The sequence below is a fragment of the Indicator indicator genome, chromosome 26 (assembly GCF_027791375.1).
Source record: "Indicator indicator isolate 239-I01 chromosome 26, UM_Iind_1.1, whole genome shotgun sequence".
Classification (NCBI taxonomy): domain Eukaryota; kingdom Metazoa; phylum Chordata; class Aves; order Piciformes; family Indicatoridae; genus Indicator; species Indicator indicator.
This window is the reverse complement of record NC_072035.1, coordinates 8,807,521-8,825,285: the sequence shown is the minus strand read 5'-3', so window position 1 is coordinate 8,825,285 and position 17,765 is coordinate 8,807,521. Positions and strand designations below refer to the sequence as shown.

Genomic DNA, 17,765 nt, shown 5'->3' with positions numbered 1-17,765 from the left:
CACTCAGTGTAGGAAGAAATTTGATTTCTAACTGTGACACTTCACTTTAGAGTGTGTAAACAGACTGAAAAGAATGCTCCTGGAAGGGGCTGGGGGAATTTGTCCTGAAGCAGTGGTAAGAAGAAAAGTTGAATTTGCACAAGGTACCCCAAGTCTGTACAACAAAATGGTGTTTTTCTTTCTAAGAGCTCTTGCTTTGCATGCAGCTTATCTATAAAAACATGTTTTTGCCAATATATCTTATTCCACCCTCTAGGCCGCACTCTACCTCCTCACCACCAGAGCAAAGTAAATGGGGACACTTGCACTGGCACTGCCATGCCAGTTTATCATACCCTAAACAATATAGCTGTGTTGGCAGAAAGGCTGCTGGAGGGTTGCTAATCCCAGATGAACCTGTGAGGTATAAACTTCTCTATTTACTTGTGGGAAACGGATCTGGATCTGTTTGATCAGTAATGGAGTTCTCTGTGGTCACCTGGCATTGGTCACCAAGAGTTACATTGGTTTTTGCGGGAGAGGACAAGAAAGTTTGTGGGTATGAATTGGAGGAGATGGTAGCAGTGCCTATGTGGAGAGGATTAATCCTGTTTGGGGGGTGGCTGATCTTGAAAATGTTCCAGCACCTTCCCTTTCCTTGCTGCTTGCTTAATGGGAGACATTGGATTTGTTTTGCAGGACTGCTCCATCCCATCAGAAGTATACGCATCCAGGAGAGGAAAACAGCTCTCCTGGAGTTTGCATGTAGACTTTTGGGCAGATAGGCTTTAGCCAGACATGTTGTCTTGTGATGTTGTTGTGATGTTGTCTTGTGTTCATCAGTTAATGCAGCTTTTAAGGGTGTTATTTGCATCAGTGTGATTTTTTTTTTTTTTTTCAAGTGTTAAACTAGCTTCTTCCTCATCTGCACTGAATTCTGTCCCCACTTCATCCTGTTCTTTTTTTCTTTGACAGGGGTTTCTGTTACTGCTGAAGAGATGCAAGGGTTTGATGTTGAGTAACTTGACTTGGTTGTGCTTCTCTTAGAGCAAGACCAAGTGTGAAGCAGGCTGTCAGCCTGCCAGGCGGTCTGATGCCAGTCCCTCTATTTCAGGATTAATGAAGAGTTAATGATGGGGTCTGTTTCAGAGACCTCCGGTAAAATGACTTTGGTAGATCTCAGTCCAGTGCATCGGTATGTATGATGCTGGTCTACATCACTGCTGGTAATTGTCAGTTTGACTGATGTTCCTAGCAGGAAGGCCAAAACTACATGCCTAAGAGGCTAGGAGAGGGACACGCAGAAGAGGACAGTGCAGCTCACTGGCCCTCAGCAGCAAGCAAGGGGCCTTGTTCTTCAGAATTCCCACCCTGTCTGAATTGACAACGTGCCTCTGCCCACCTCTGAAGCTTTGGGAAGAGGCAAGGAAATAACTGACCAGAAGCCTTTCTGTGGCATCTCGTGGGCTTCTCCAGTGCACAGTATCAGCCCATGGCACAGCACATTTAGGGTGGTGGTTTAGCTGACAGCAGTTAGGAATTGTAGGTTAACATGTGTGACTTTTTTTCCTCCATAGTTTTTATCAGTTGTTACAAAGAAACAACTGGTGATGAATTTTCTCTATTCTAATTATGCTGAAACAATCACATGGGGATGCAGTCCAGGGTCACAGGGCAAGTCTGGTACCAGGGAAGTCCTGGGTCCTCATCTTTCATCCAGTTCAGATACGGTTGTGTGGACTTGGTCAGACTACAGCAAATCAGAACAATTGGAACCTGTCCACGTGTTACAGAAGGAAATCACCCCTGTCCTGCAAATGGCAAAGCTGTATTTATGTGGCACAGCAACCTGAAGCAGTGTCTGAGATGTCTTGTCTTGGAGGGATTTATATAGTGGCTACAGAAGCTGTTCAGATGGTACTTGGTTAGGGAGTGAAGTGCTTCAGGGTCTCACTGCTCTGACCCCATGCTGCGCCTTCAGAAGGGCACAGTGCATGTCCTCGATTTTTCTGAGATGTTGAGTCTGAATAATGGTTTAGTGCTGCTGCTGGCAGCAGTTCAAGCAGGTCGCTAAAGCTGAGTGGTGGAGTAAGACCCATGACAGGTAAAGGCCACTGGCAGAATACCTTGTTTCTGGGCTGCAGGCTTTGTCAATCTTGTTTTCAGGACCAGGACCTCTTTCCTCCTGGATTCGGTGGCAGGGTCAACTTACCTTCCCTCTGCCAGAGCAGAGGAGTTTGTACAGGAGGTTCCCTGGTGGCAACTCCAGCAGAGCCTGGTTGTTGTTGGGATAGCCCTTGGGGAACATCAGCACCTACTTAATGATGCATCTAACAGCTTACAGCTTTCAAAGGGTTGTCTCTAAAGCTTGATGCTCTTGGTATTTTTATTTACCTTTTGAGTGGTTCTTTGCAACTGTAAAGGTTACAAATCTGTTGCTGTAAACATCAAAGTTGTGTTTCTGTTTTAGTAAAAGTTGTGCTCGGGGTGGTGATGGGGGGGGGAGGGCTTTTTGGTGACTGCTGAGCAGGGAAATGACATCCGTGGAAGTATGTTAAGGTCCCAGTAAGCTGGTAGTGAAAATTTTGTCTATAACTGAGGTAAGCTAACGTTCTGGGTAGTGACTCCTCCAGGGAGCATTAGAGTTGGAAGTGTCATACTTGGGCTTGCTCCCAGATCTATATAGCCCTGTTGAGAGACTTGAATTGCTGATGGCCACCCCACCCAGTCCCCTAATTTTTGTCCACCTGGAATGCTTTTGAATTTGGTGGGGTTCAGCACTTCTGAGAAGCAGTTTGCAAACGTGTCCCCTTTCCTGTCTGAGGAGCAGGCATCCTTCACCACTGTGGTGTAGGAGAGTGATCCCAAATGAATGATTTGTAAATGGCTTTGTAGTTCATAGTGGTTTACATTATGGCTCAGGTTTACTCCCAGCACCCAGGTGCTGTAGAAACCATGTGGTCTCTGCTTCAGAGGCAGGAGTAGATTACTTGTGTGTTGGAGGCAGTAGTCTGGAGTGGAGGAAAAAACACCCATAAAAGAAAAAAAACCTAGCAGGATGTCCTGTTAACATGGCTTTTTCTAGAGGGCAGTGCAAGTCTACTGGCTTCCTAGGTTTTTGGTATAATGGAGGTAGGTATTCAGGATATTAACCTTAATGTGTTTCAGTATCTGCTCACACAGCCTTTGCTCGGAGTTTGGGAGGGTGGTGGTCATCCCTTCAGAGTCCTCCTACCTTTCTTCTGAAGACTCTTGCTGTGGCCAGAGACGTATGGGCACGGTTTCTGTGGCGGTGCTGGAGAACATAGGGGTTTGCTTGTTGATGGTATTTCGGGAAGGTTCTGTCTTAACTGCCTGGGTTTTATTGTAAGATTTAAGAGAAAGTCGTCTCTGAGTTTGCTAGAACTTTTTTTTTTGGCAGTTCTCAGAGGTGGCTGCTGAAGGTTGCAATCAGCAGGCACAGGCTTTGCTTGAGGATCTCAGTTCATCTCGTTGGGAGAGGACATGATAGGATCTGCTACATAGATGGGAGACGTTGATCCAGAACCTAGTTTAGGGCTTAGTGCATTACCCAGTCCTGAGCTTGAGGCCATGGATCTGCTGTTTGCTGGCCATTTTGGAAAACCCAGGGTAAGCAATCCTGCCATCTCTTGCTCATTAATTGCAAGACAGCTCTGCAGAGTTGTGTGGGGGAGGATGGCAAATGGCAGTACAGAACTGGGGACAGGAGCTGGGAAGGAAATCTTTAGTTAGGTTTGCTACCAGGGCTGGGACATTGTAAAACTGCAGTCTGAGCTGTAACTCCTGCAGCATCTCTTCACTAACATCGACCTGGAATTTATCTGGCTGACTGCCATGTGCTAAATAAACCCCAAGTCATGTTGGAGGCTCCTTCTACCCCCTTGAATCCCAGCCCCTTTCTGGAATAGCAACCCACAAGCCAGATTTTCTTCTGTGGAGTTTAAGCGACCACTTTGGAGCCCCTTGAAACTAGATACTAGTGGGAATTCCTGCAAGGCCTCTCCAGCCTTGCTGGCTGTGACATCCTGAAGTGAAAAATGTGGCTTGGATTGAGAGTTGGTGGGTTGGTAAATTAGTACAAACCCAGCTAGTACAGTTACTTGAATTTCCTAACGAGCAGTGAAGAGGGCTGGGTAGATAAGAAATGCTACCTACATGGAGATCAGAGATCTGAACCTCTGCTGTCTGCTGTGTGGTGGTGATTTGTAAAGAAATCTAAGTCGTGTGGTGCAGTGTGGCTTCAGACTATTTTTTTTTTGTGCCTTCACCTTCCTGTCTTTTTTTTCCTCTAGTATTCTCAGATTCTCATGCCATGCCTTTTTACTGCTTGTGTCTTTGTAGTGTCCTGGCACTTGTGATGCTGTCCTCAGAATTAAGACTTGGCTCATGTTACTGTGGCAGATTCAGGAGTTGTCTTTCAGCTGGAAAAGTACCGAGTTTGATTTTTTCCTTGAAAGAGATTGCATTTTAAAGAGGCCACTGATGGTGTCCTAACTGCTGCATGCCTTCTTACAAAACCTAATTGTGTTCAAACCTAGTGGGAAGGAGTCAAATTAAGACCCAGAACCTTCCATGTGCAGTTGGCTGAGGGGAACTGCCCAGGTGGCTGTAGGTGTTTTGGTTTGACTTGTTCCCACTGATGTCTAGCCTTCGGTTTGTGTCTTGCTTTTCATGCTAGTGGAAGGAGACTGATAGAGAGAACGGAGGAGTGATTCATGCCGAGGAAGGAAATTATCTCTTATCTAGGTTGTCTCTAAGCCAGTCCGGGCAGAGCTGACTTTGTCCTTGAGAGGCTGCAAAGTTGGTCTAAAAAGTAAATGTTTATTCTGTAGAGTGTTTGAAATTGATCTAAAATCCTGGTTGTGGATAGAAAGGAAGCTACACTTGTCTGTGTTCTCATGGCACAGTGTGATTCCACCTGCAAGCAGAATAAAAACTTCTTTGGAGGAGTGTAATTGACTTGCTGAAATCTGTGTAACCTTATCACAGGCTCGCCTCAGTTATGATAGTAGGTTTTGTGGGAAGAGAAAGTGAAGAGATCTAGCCCCTGGGTTCTCTGCTTTCCCAGGACTGAGGTTCCTGGAATGGAGACTGTTAAAATATCAGCACTCTTCTTCATCTTGGAGATGAAGTTGTCACTGGAGCTTTGCTAAGTCATCTGGGACATCAAATACTTGGCAGTGTGACTTTTTTTCAGGGTTGTATAGTAGAACGCTTGGGGGAGCTTTGTAGTACCAAATTGAATGTTACCATACCTGCTCCCTGAAAAACTGAGGTGGAAATTCAGCATGGCTTTTGTAAAGCCAGCCTTGGTGATTGCCCACAGTTCAGCAGGAAGAAAAAGTGAAACTGGCTGGTTTGTGGGATATGCGGAAAGTAGAAAAAGTGTATAAATGTTAAACCAGATGAACTTTGCTGTCCTATTATTATAATCTTTCTGGAGAAAGCTCTCAGTGGTAAGAATGAGCCAAGCCAATTCTTGTCTAATTAGCCCCATACAATTAGATGGTGTTTGGCTTGAGCTGTAAGTTCTTGTGTGTAACAGGGAGTTTCTGATGAGAACATGAAATTTGGGTACCCAGAGTGAATATCTTGCAGTTAACCTAATCATTTAAAACCTTTTCATGCACCTTTAGCTTCTGTCTTTAAAGGTCATTGAAATCTAGACCTGGGATGCCCTTTTTAGCCTTTGCACAGCATCAGTTAGTGTTCTATTTTTGAGCGCTTGCTAGTATTGGATATGAGGGGAGCTGCTTTGGAAAGGCTTTGTTGGAATTGTGGTTTATTTCCTACTTTATCGCTTGCCGGTGGTTCATCCTCTCCTGGTTTTTAGGGAGAGGTTGCTGTGGCTTGAGCCATTGCTGCTGAGTGTTTCTCTGCTCTATCCTAACCTCAAAATGACTCTTGCTGCTTCTTTGGATTCTTCTGCTTCCAGCAGAGGCTGTCTTAACCTGAGCACAGTCTGAAGAGCTCCCTAACCCAGAGCTCAGCAGTGGCACAGATCATCTCAACCTAAGCCAAGCACATCACTTGGGCTTTGGTCCTTTATTGAGCTACGCATGAACCCGTTTTCCCTGCCCTTCTGTTGAAATGGGCTTGCTGTAGGTTCAGGATCTTTCCTTTATGCCTTGTTTTCTTTGTCTTTTTACAGTGCATCTTTTTTTGACCAGGTAAGAGGGTTCCTTTCACTATGAGTGGTCATTTTCATCTGCTGAGCATTGCCCATCTGCTTATAATGCAGTCAGGTTTACATTGAACATGTCACTGCTGCTGTCGGAGGGGGCTGGGTGGTTTGATGGGATGTGGGATTAACCTGGTGTGTCTGGCTCTTTCAGAACAGGGCAGTTGGACGGCCCAAAGGGAAGCTGGGCACTGCTTCTGCGGTGAAGCTCGCGGCTAATCGGACAACTGCGGGGGCCCGCCGGAGGAGGACGCGATGCCGCAAGTGCGAGGCCTGCCTGCGGACAGAGTGCGGCGAGTGTCACTTCTGCAAAGACATGAAGAAGTTTGGGGGACCGGGCAGGATGAAACAGTCCTGCATCATGAGGCAGTGTATCGCAGTAAGTGTACCTGATCTGCAGCTTGTCGGACATTTTTCCTGTAGCTCTGGCTCCCGGTGACAAGCTGTGGAACTGAGAACTCCACCCTGAGTAGTCTCAAGTGCATCAGACGAAGCAGTGCAATCCCTGCCCTCAGTTCAGATCCCTTCTTTCCTCCACTTTTCATCTTCCCCAAGTCTTAAACCAGAATTCTACTAAAACGTAACAGTACAGTTGTCATTCTCAATAACACAGAAGCGGGGATTATCAGTAATACGGAAGTGAAGACTATCAGTAATACAGAAGCGGAGATTATCAGTATACTGGAAATTGGCATTCAACTGATAGTTTGGGATTTGGGGAAGAACAGTAAGAGTGGGAAGTTCTGATTCAAAGTGAGAAGAGACCTCTTTTGTTTGGATCTCTGAAATTCCGGAGAAAAGCTACCTTGTAATAATCTTTATAATCTTAACTACTTGAGCAAATCAGAGAAATCTTTCAGTCCTCCAAGTTTTTGGCATTGGTGGCCCCAGGTCCCAAGCTACTTGAGATGTGAATTTCAATTTGTTTGTATATAGCAGAGGGTCTTATCTAGATGAGCCTAAGAGCCGTCAAGTGAGGATCTTCTTGTCCTCAGGAACTGAAAATGGGTTTCTGTGGATGAGCATAAGAACCACACAAGCAGGCAGTCAAAGACTGTTTCCTGGGTTCCTGTGCTTAGAAGCTTCTTGAGTCAAAAGTAGCTTTGTATTTAACAAATATTGACAGTTTAATCCATTAAGTTGTCTAAGCAGTTTTTGAATCCACTGCTCTCATACTGACTGTTGTAGAGCTTCTCCTTAGGCCTCATGTCTGCAGTGCTCCCATTCAAGGACAGAAATCAGCTTCAGTTTTTATCTTAATTCTTTGGAAGGTCTTGTTTATGCTGTTGGTAAGGGTTTGGGCTTTTGCTGGTTTTCTTAAGGAATGCTGTTTATTCATAACTGAAATATCACTCTATCTATGCTCATTTCTCTGTTAACTTTTGTTACAGTTGCTTTCACTTGGGTTGTTTTTGTTTGGGGTTTTGTTTTGTTTTCCTTTAATTCTGATGGGGAAATTGAAGTGGAGGCATTAAATTACTTGTTCTCACACTGATGAAAAACTGATAAGCACTTAAGGTTTCCAGTAGTTGCTCCTGGAAGCTCACTCCACGTTTTGTTCTAAGCCATGCACTGTTCTTGACATAGAGGATTGGATTCAGCTCTGCTGGGTCTTTCAGTAAAGTACATAGAATATCTACCTTTCCACAGAGTGCTTTTGCAGCTCAAGTATCTTTTCTTTGAACACTTGATTTCCTGGAGTGTGGCATGAATTGAACAGCATGGATGAAGAATTTATTATTCTCTAGGGGGAAGAAATAGTGAAATTGTGCTGCCTTTTTAGTGGAGGGATTAAATTAGGGCTGCAGTGTGCTTTCTTGTCCTGACTGATGAAGGAAGTGTTCATACTAAGCTGTTTGACTCGTGATAGCACAGTGAGTCTTCTGGAGATGAACTGGGCTTTCTGGCTGATTGTAGTCATCTTCTAATGAAGAAGTATTTTTCTTCTTGGTACCTGCAGCTTTATATCCAGAAGCTGTGTGGTTAGAGCACAGGACTTGGTAGCTGAAGTACTACATTTCCTTGTCCTATCTTTCCATTCGTTCAAGGCAGCAGCATCTCAGTCCTTTGCAGGTTCTTGTTGATGTAAATAGCAGGGGGAATATTAAAGACTTCCTTAGAACAACAAAAGCATGGAAAATGAGCAAGTTGAACTGTTGCAACTTTTAAGGGTGCTTTACATTTCTGTTAGTAATCCTACTGTCTTTACTCTTGTTCATTATGTTCTCTAACAATTGCAGCAGTAATATATTGTCGTACCTATCAACAGCTTCCAGCAAAAACCCTATCCTCAAAACACCAAAGCAAGGCTCTGTGGAAGTAATGATCCCTACAGTTCTGGGATTGTGCTTTCCTCTAGTTAATAACATTGACAATATTAACTAGACACTGCCTTTCATTAAACTCAGAAGCCTTAAGAGAGCCTGTACTGCTGATCAGAGAATGGGAAACTCCTCTGCATCACTAGTTCAATCAAACAGAAGGGCCTGGGACACTTCATGCTGCTTTGAGTATGTCTGAAGGGAGTGCGGGGCTCTGCTGGGAGGACAAGTAGTGGCTGGCTTCAGTTCCAGCCCATCAGTGGGACAGAGCTTGTTGCAGCACAGAGAAGATTCCCCAGACACATTTGTTCCCAACAAGAAAAATCATTCTGCTCCTGAGGTTGGTTGTTCTTGTGGGGAGGTATAAATACTTGTTGTGTAGCAGATGAGACAGAACAAGTGGACAGGGCTTTTATGACCCTGAACATCTTCGTTTTTTTCTGGTTTACTTGCTGGTGGAGTGGGACCCTGGATGTTCCTCTTTTGTGCTTGGAGAATGGGTGGGAGTTAAATGACATTTGCAAAATGCTTTTAAAATGAAGTGTGGGTAAGTAGTGGCATGAGAAATCAGGGAATTGTTGGTGTAGGTACTGCATCAGATATTAGTGAGGGGCAACGCACTACTCTGTAATGACTTAACTCCAGCTAGGTTTTTCCTGTGTGGAACCTGCCAAAGGATGCAGTGTTGCTGCATAGATTTGATGTGGTGTACAAGTACACATTTAAGGATTTTATTCACTACATCTACGAGAGATCCTTGCCAATGGAAAAAACACATCTTTGCCTATGGCTGCTTAATAGTTAAAGACTTGCAACCTAATAGATTGCATTTGACCTTACAGCCAACTTCTTAGGAGGATCTTGCTTTTCTTTCTTGTAATGTAATAATGTATTGCCTCAACCCAGAAGTTTGTTACTCATTAGCACAAAGGTGGCTTTTTAATTAGACTGGCATTCAGTACTTTGACATGGGTGACAGACATGTGAGATGCTGCAGTTCTCTTTCTCCCTCAGCAAAAGACAAATCTGTACTACTCACTTGTGACACTTGTAGAAGAATTCTCCTTTTAAGTGATTTTGCAATGCTCAGGTTGGGAGCAGGGCCCTAAGATAATGGACTGTCAGTCAGGAAAAAGTCTGTTTTTGGTTCTGTTGTGGGCTTGCTGTGAGACCTCTATTGTGTCCCACAACATCTGTCTGCCCTGCTTGTTATATAGGGGAGCTGCCAAGTTGCTAGTCACATTGTGAGCCTTAATAGATGTGAGTAGTGATGTTCTAGGTTGCTGCTTTCCCCTCCCATTGGACACTAGTGAAGTGACTTGCATGCCAATGTTTGTGTCAACTCACAGACTCAGGGGACCCATGAAAAAAGCATTTTCTTCCATCCCTGGGATGCCACATGAATCTGTGTTGCTCCAGGAAAGGCACTTTGATTCCATGACACTTGTCCTGTGATGCTTGGTCTGGATGCCCAGCCCTGATGGTTACCAGTTTTTCTTGCCTTTGTTGCTCTGCTGGGCTGGAGCCTTCAGAAGTTTGCACAATTAATCCTGATTTATCTCCTCTTTGAAATGAGGATACTGTAAACACACTGAGTTCTTCTGTTCCATGTGTCTTCTGTGTCCTGACCGAGACTTCTTTCTGATTTGTATAAACAGCCAGTGTTGCCTCATACTGCTGTGTGTCTGGTGTGTGGAGAAGCTGGGAAAGAAGACACCGTGGAAGAGGAGGAGAGCAAGTTTAATCTCATGCTAATGGAATGCTCCATTTGTAATGAAATCATACACCCAGGATGCCTTAAGGTGAGTACAAGGATGTGATACACATTGGAAACAACAAGTGGATGAGTTATCACCTTAAGGTCCAAGTAGTGCACAGAAATTTGAGAGCCTTCACGTTTTTATCTTTGGAAACCTAAGTGAGCAAGGAGTTGTTTGTGTGAGGCAGAGTGACAGCCATGGCACGTGCAGACCTGACTGGCACGCAGGCTTCTTTGGTGTAAGCAGAGACTCTTGCTTTGAACAGCCTCCAAAATTTGGACATGCAAATGTCTTCTAGGGTGGCTTCTGAGGTTTTCATTTTGTTTTTCTTTCTTCTTTGGCTTCTTATTCAAGGAAGTGAGGAGTTTCAGTTGGGGCAGGCGGCTGAAGAAGGCAGGGAAATCTGCCTGTACCTTTGGATGAGATAGTCACAATCCCAGTATCAGTGGCCCCTTCATGTGCCCCTCCAAGTAGTTTGCTGTTTGTGTTGGTCCAAGCACAGATGTGCCAGGCAGCTGGCTTTAAAGACATTATGGACAAATGTTGCAATAGGAAGACTCCAGCTCTAGAGAGCAAACAGTGATTTTTGGGCTCCTGGAGCCGCTCACCCTTGGCTGACTCAAGTCCTGTGAGCAGCTACATCCTTTGCTGGTAACAAAAGTGTCATTTTGGGCATATCTTTTGAGCGTTAGCATTTAGAAGGCTCCTTTCTCCAGAGCTAGTTTGTTTCAGCTGATCAGCCATTTCCTGTTGCTGATTTGTATACGATAAAAATGATTTGCCCAAGCGAATGTACTCTGACACACCATGCCCCAGAAAGCAGCTTTTGACCCTTCTGGAATCTCTGTAAGAGAGGTATGTTTCTTATGCAGGCCCGGGGTGATGCTCTCCTGGCCTTTTATTTTTGTGCTGTACACAGTACAACAGCGAGCTCTCTGTGTGTCACTTATTAGAGCAGAAAGCAGGGAGCTGGCAAACCAGAATTGTGGCTGTCTCCCTGATTCATGAAACTGGTGCTCACAGCTCCTGCCACAGATGGCTCTGAAAGGGAGCTTTGCTTGCCTGACTCAGCTTAAAACAGGGCTTTGGGGGCTGATGAAGCAAGGGGAAGAGCTCGTTTCTCAGATGTACCTCAGTTTTGGCTTGTAGCTGCTGCTTTGCTGTTCCTGTCCTTCCTGAAAGTGCCCTGTGCTCCCCCATCTCTTGCTTTCCAGTGTCAGTGACACTTCATGGCTGAGTCCAAAGGACACTATTGGTGTCTAATGACAGTTTGAGTATGGTTTCCTCTCCCCATACCACATTTGGGACTGGTTGCACAGGATGTGGGTCAGATCTGTGAAATCAGGCGAGTGCTTTTTGTTCTTCTATGCATGTGTGGTGTTCTGAGTGCTGTTTTGGTAACGAGGAGCAGTGTTGCTTTGGGTATTTGTGGAAATGAAGCAGTGGGAGATTTACAGTGTGTCTTATGTGTCTTGTGTTTGAATTCCTCAATGCTTCTGTTGAGCTGAAATGGTGGGGAAACTGGTACTGTTTATTGACTGAGACAAAAGGGCACTGGTAGAATTTCAGAATCGCCTTGGAAGGCGAGATGAGATTCTGCACAGGGGAACAGCAAAGAAAAATGGAACCTCTTCCTTGGATCCCTCCTTGCATTTTATTCCCAGATTCCATGATTTTCTGCAAGACCAAACTCTAGTTGTTGTGTTTACTTGTTGCTCAAGCCCTTGACGTGGGCTTAAGCACAGAGGATGAAGCCCATAATGTGGGAACCATCTTTGAATGCAGATGCAGCCCCAGGACAGCTTCTTCGGCTGTCCAGCAAGAGGAAGTTCCTTCCTGTCATCCTGGGTGGATAGGCAGCAGTACCTGTGAACTGCCAGTCACCCCCAATTAAATGTCCAGTAGTTTTAAGAGACTGGAATAAACTGGATCACTGAAGGGAAGGCTTATTCCCATGTGGAGTGAATTTCCTCCAGGACACATCTCCAAAGTTTGTGGAGTGGTTTGGCATGTGCAGTGGCTAATTTGTACTCAAGGGCAGGTTGTTCATGGTTGGAAGTCCATCCTCCTGCAGCTTCCTTATTTGGCTGTACCTGTTTGTGGTGGGTTTTCTCTATGAAAAAACAGCATTAGGGAAGCTTTGAGAAGATTAAGGGTAGCTCAGGTGCATTTGTGCTCCGATACACTTGGAGCTTTGAAGGGTTTCTGTGGGTGCCTCATATTGGAGGAGCCCTGGATGCCAGAGGTAGGTGTTTGTGTTTGTACTGTGCTGAGGACAGCTAGGGTGTTCCATACACTGAGAAGCGTCATGGGAGGTTTCTGACACACTTCTTTCCCTGAAAATACAGTGCCAACACAAATGCTCTTTTTGCTGAACAGTTTCTTCTGAGATGGATTTTGGTGAGTGTTTTGCAAGTGCAGTATTGCTTCCAGAGGGAGCTAGTGAGATTTTGGTAGGGATGTTATATTGTCTTTTGTTGTTACAGAGTGTTTGAGTTGCACCAACAGTGATTAATTTTTCTTCCTACGTCTCAAATTGCTGGTGATGCTGGTTAGCATGTGTGGGTGCAGTGTCTGATGCTGCCTCCTTAAGGAGAAGGGGTTTGTTTTCCCCAGGAGGAGCCTATTCTTTCTCATCTTCGGTGGATATAATGATAATGTTGGAAAAGATGAATGTTTAAGTGCTTTGTCAGAAGAGCAGGAATACGATGCCTTTTCCCAGCACAGCTGCACTGATGCCTGTGGCTTCAGCCCTGGTGTGTCTCGTTGTCTGTGTCACTTCAGCCTTGCCACTGCCAGAATGCATGGCTGTCACTCAGCCATGTCAGATCAGCATCCTAGGGGCTCCATATTCCCCAGCAAGAAGACTTCACAGTAGTGTGGTTTGCAGTTTAGACCTTCTGAATTGCTGACCTTGTGCTGCAGGTTGGTGTCTGAAGATGCTTCATGCTGTAGCTTGGCCACCCACCTGCAGATTGTAACAAACTCTCAGAACTGGCTCCCACCAAGCCCAAAAGGCTTGGGATGATTTGGTGCCAGGTTTATGTGTGTCTAATGAGTTTGCTTTACAGTTCTTCACATGTTTTCGGTTCCTTAAACTTCACTGGAAGGACAGAGCCATAGTGCTTCCCTTTCACTAGCTCTATATTCAGTGAGGGAAATAACTTGTTCCCAACTTGGGCCTGGGCCAGGAATTGTTCCCCTGAGGCAGAGATGTATACAACAACTCCTGGAGTATCTTGCACCTACCATGGGAAAGAAAGTTCAAAGGCATGCAGTTGTGATAAAACAAGTATTTAAATTCTGCCCACTTCATTTACTCATTTATTAACTCCAGAAGACTTGCTGAGAGAGACTGACATGTCATCACTCTGGGTAGATGGTGAAACTAGACTGGCTGCTGTCTGGCTGGAGAACCTGAGGAAGCAGCCTCCCCTAAACCAAAGGGCTTGCTCCAGCACAGCTGGTGCCTTTTCACTGAGCTGGGAGGAGAGGAGGAAACACTTCAGAAACATGAAAACTCTGCAGATCTCTGCCCCTGCCTGTTTCAGCAGCAGTCTCCTGCTACTGTGCTGCTGGTGCCAGCCCAGCTATTTGTCTTGACAGCAGCATGTTTTTGTTGTCTCCAATAGTAATGAATTAGTCTTTTCTGTTTCTTCTTCCCCCCACAAGGCTTTTTTCTGAATATATAACAGCCCTTAGATGTGAATGTGCCATCAGAGAGTGCGTGTGTATGTGTGTGGAGGGCATTCTTAGCATAGCTCTACTTCTCATCCTCAGTTCCATTCACAAAAGTGTCTTTTCAGAAACACCTGTCTCCTGTTTGGAAAGTTGTGTGAGCTTCTGTATGGGAGTTCAGAAACCATCAGCTTCTCAGCTGCACAGGGCAGGGCTGTCCTGCTACTGCAGTGTAACCACACCGAGTGTGCAGCTTCTCTTTCCAAAAGCACAATGTCACAGTCTGAGAGGCAGTGAAGTGAAGGAATAGTAAGCATTTCTCTGGACTAGCTGGGTAACTGTGGGTGTGAGAAAGCTTAAAAATGCCTTTATGTGTCCAGGCTTCTGAATAAGAGTGCCTGTTCTCAGCTGACTTGGCAGCCACCATTTTCATTGGCACATGCGCTTGAGGACTGGAGGCATGGGACTGCTAGTTCTGATCCATAAAGAAAAATATTTTAAGCAACACTTGATTACAGTGCAGGGTGCTTGGCTTCTAAAAATGCCGAACAGTATTAATGTATGGGAAAAATCCTGTCCTGTTAAAAGATTGGACTGTGCTGTGCTCTGGAGGAGGGTGGGACTGGGCTTTGCATGTAAGTGGTGTGGGAGGACATTTGGACATGGCGTGATCACGGTTGTGGATTTGGGGTGTTTTGGTTTGGGTTGTTGGGGTGGGTTTTGTTGGTTTGGTTTTTTGCAAGAGCAGAACGTGCCCTGTGTTAATTGGAATGGTGGCTGACCTTCACAAAAAGCCCAGACCCTGAACCCTTTGTCAGATACCAATTTGGCCAGCAGGCTTTCCTCCTCTGGTGATATCGTCAGTGGGGGAGTTGTGTAGGTCCTAGGGCTTGCTCAGCAGCACCAGCAGGACGGTGCAGCACCTGCGGTGCTCTGCCTCTCTTTTCTGCAGCCCTTGGGAGGGCAGCAGTTGGTCAGAGAAAACTGGGCTGTGCAAAATGCCCCTGAATGATCAACCTGGAGCTTTGTGTGGCTTTTTGCAGCATGTTGTGGACTGAGCTGTGCTTCTCTCACTAGGTGAAGGAATCAGATGGTGTGGTGAATGATGAGCTGCCAAACTGCTGGGAGTGTCCAAAGTGCAACCATGCAGGGAAAACTGGAAAAGTGAGTTTACTGGGAATAAGTGGTGCTGGAATGAGATACAAAATCTCTGGCATTCCCTCTGGCTTGTAGATACAATTTTGCCCAATACCAGCTTTTGATTTTTGTGCTTAATTCAATTGAGTTGAAGGAAATAAGCTGATGGCTTCCTGTTCTTTAATAACTGTTGTATTCTTGTTCCTTGTACCAACACTTCACCCAGAACCTGGGGCATATTTAGGTTAGTTCTGTGCATTGATGCATGTTAATTTCCAAAATGAAAATACTTCTTGAAACAAAATTAAAAATTAAATAAATCCAGAAGCAGTTTTGCATAACCTGAAGTGTTTGCTGGAATTGGTGAAACATTCTTGCTTTGCAAACTGAGACAGACGCTTGCGAGGCCATAGTTTAAAAAAAAAGCTTTATGAAGGTTGAAACTGCTAATCATTTTGCCTGCCACAAAGTGATCATTAACCCACCAATGCTGGATGCAACTTAGACAAAGAGCTGAAAAAGGGGTAAGATATAAAGTTTGTTTGTGTTTTGTGTCTCTTTGGCTTACAAGCAAAAGCGCGGACCAGGATTCAAATACGCATCAAATCTTCCGGGCTCGCTGCTGAAAGAACAGAAAATGAACAGAGACAACAAGGAAGTAACAGATGCTGCAAAAAGGAAAGGAGATTGTGAGGAAACTCCCAGGAGGAAGTCAGAAGAACATTCCAAAAAGACTCCAGTTGACTCAATACTGAGGAGAAAATCAGATGAAGTGCATCTGTGGAGGAAAAGGAAATTCGAGAAACCCCCAGAACCCACCATGAGAAAGCGGGTATGGTAAACCTCTCTTGTGTGCTTACACAGATGTGCATGGGCTGGCTGGGGATGGTCTCTTGCCTTCTGGCTTGTAGCTCATATTGAAATCACAGATTACTACAAAAGAAGTTGAGATGTTTTACCTTCCTTTCTGCAAACTGCTAGTCTAACTGGACAGTAGTTTGAGCAGTGACACTTGGGTTGATGTTCAGAGGATGAAAACACTGTGGCTGTTTTGTTCAAAATACTGGAAAACCCTCTTTAAGTGAAAAGTCTTTACAAGATGCTTGTTTAGGAATAAGATGAAAATGAATTTTTAATGGACAGTTTTTCCTCTCTCCACCTGGTGGCGCATGGCGGCTGGATTTGAGGCTGTTCAGGGATCTACAACACACAAAACCCATCAGAGTGACCTTTAGAAGTGACACCTTCTGTAGCCTGCAGAGAGGAGGAGCTGCTCACAACAGTGACATAGACAGCTTTTCTTTGAATCTGGCAGTCAGAGCTTTGGGGCCAGGCAGGGACACTCTGAATTGTCATGTGGATTGCAAAATATGGTTCTTGGGGTGTACAGAAACGCTGGTTTTCAGAGGTAGAAATGAGGACTCGGATTTAATGTGTCTCATGAGGACTGAGGGCTTCAAAGCCAGATTCAGTGACTGGTTTTGTATTGCATGTGTAGCTGATGAGGAGTGGCAGGAAGCCTGCCCTGCGAGGCTTGACAATGGGAACACTGGAGTATGGTAAATGTAGGGATTGGGGTTGCTTTGGTGGAGTGAGAGAGCAGAATTCCTTGTACCAGTTTATGCCTATCTGCTTTCTGGCCATGCTTTCCTTTCCCATCCCTCTGGACTCGCTGCAGTGTTGGTGGATAGCTTGAACTGTTCCATATAAGCCCCACAGTGTGTGAGGAAAGCACTGTGCATCACCACCAAACCTTCATCAGACAGCACAACAAGTGTCCTGTTTTGGGGTTTTTACTTTTCTTTCTTCCAACAGCTAAAACTTGGAAAAGAAGACAAACTCTTCAGGAAGAAGGTACTTTGCCTTTTTAATAGATGTGTTCTCAATCCCTTTTAATCCCTTCTCCTCATGTGAGCTGAACGGTGAGCCAGTTTCTCTATCAGTCATGTCCTTGTGTCACTGCAGGTGTTTTTATTATCCCATTTACATCCTGAAATTACAGAATCTCTCTCGTGGAAGCTTGACATTCCAGGATAGTTTAGCAGCAGTGTCTGGTTTGATGTTTTCTGGTGTCCCACATTAAAATACAGCAGCAAGCTGTGTTTTGATGATCCAAGGAATAAAATTCTGTTCCTCTACCCATGTTTTGCTCTTCTTATGTGGCTGAATCTTGGCCTCTGCCACACAGCCCCTCAGTGGTCTGTACCACAGCACATCCCTGGAGTCCCCACTGACACTCCTAAGGGTGACCTGGCAGATGGGTGCTAATCCCCTCTCACAGTCTGGCATGATAACAAGTCTGACACCTTTAAGCACTCCATGTGAAGGATGGTGCAAGCTACGAGTAGTCTGATGTTGTAATTTTTTTATTCTAACCTGTCATTAACTTACTGTGACCTCTCCCTTTATAATATGTTAATTTAAAGACAGGGTGATCAGCTTTCTCTGCTGTGTGCCACAGTCTGAAGCATGGGAACACATCCACTGACTTGATCCAATTAGTTTGTTGTGCAAGCACAAACCTTGTGATGTAACAAGTATGTTCACAGCAGTTCACTCTTGCTTGCCAGTCCAGGTCTATTCTTACTAGAGTTTTTTTTTTTTTTTTAACATTTGGTGTCTTCCCTCTTGCTTGTAGTGATCAGATTAGACTTGAAGCCTTCCCTGGTCTTAGTTTGTAGGTCTCTC

The 17,765-nt window shown here is 45.0% G+C and overlaps 1 protein-coding gene across 1 annotated transcript in view; it reads left to right on the top strand.

Annotated features, from left to right (window-relative positions):
- The window catches only part of KDM2B (lysine demethylase 2B), a 114,423-nt gene that overhangs the window by 91,391 nt on the left and 5,267 nt on the right, over positions 1 to 17,765 (top strand). The window contains exons 13-17 of the mRNA XM_054392499.1: positions 6,336 to 6,560; positions 10,161 to 10,304; positions 15,018 to 15,104; positions 15,649 to 15,909; positions 16,893 to 16,931. Of these exons, the coding sequence (XP_054248474.1) occupies positions 6,336 to 6,560; positions 10,161 to 10,304; positions 15,018 to 15,104; positions 15,649 to 15,909; positions 16,893 to 16,931 (756 nt within the window). The remainder of the gene's footprint in view (positions 1 to 6,335; positions 6,561 to 10,160; positions 10,305 to 15,017; positions 15,105 to 15,648; positions 15,910 to 16,892; positions 16,932 to 17,765) is intronic.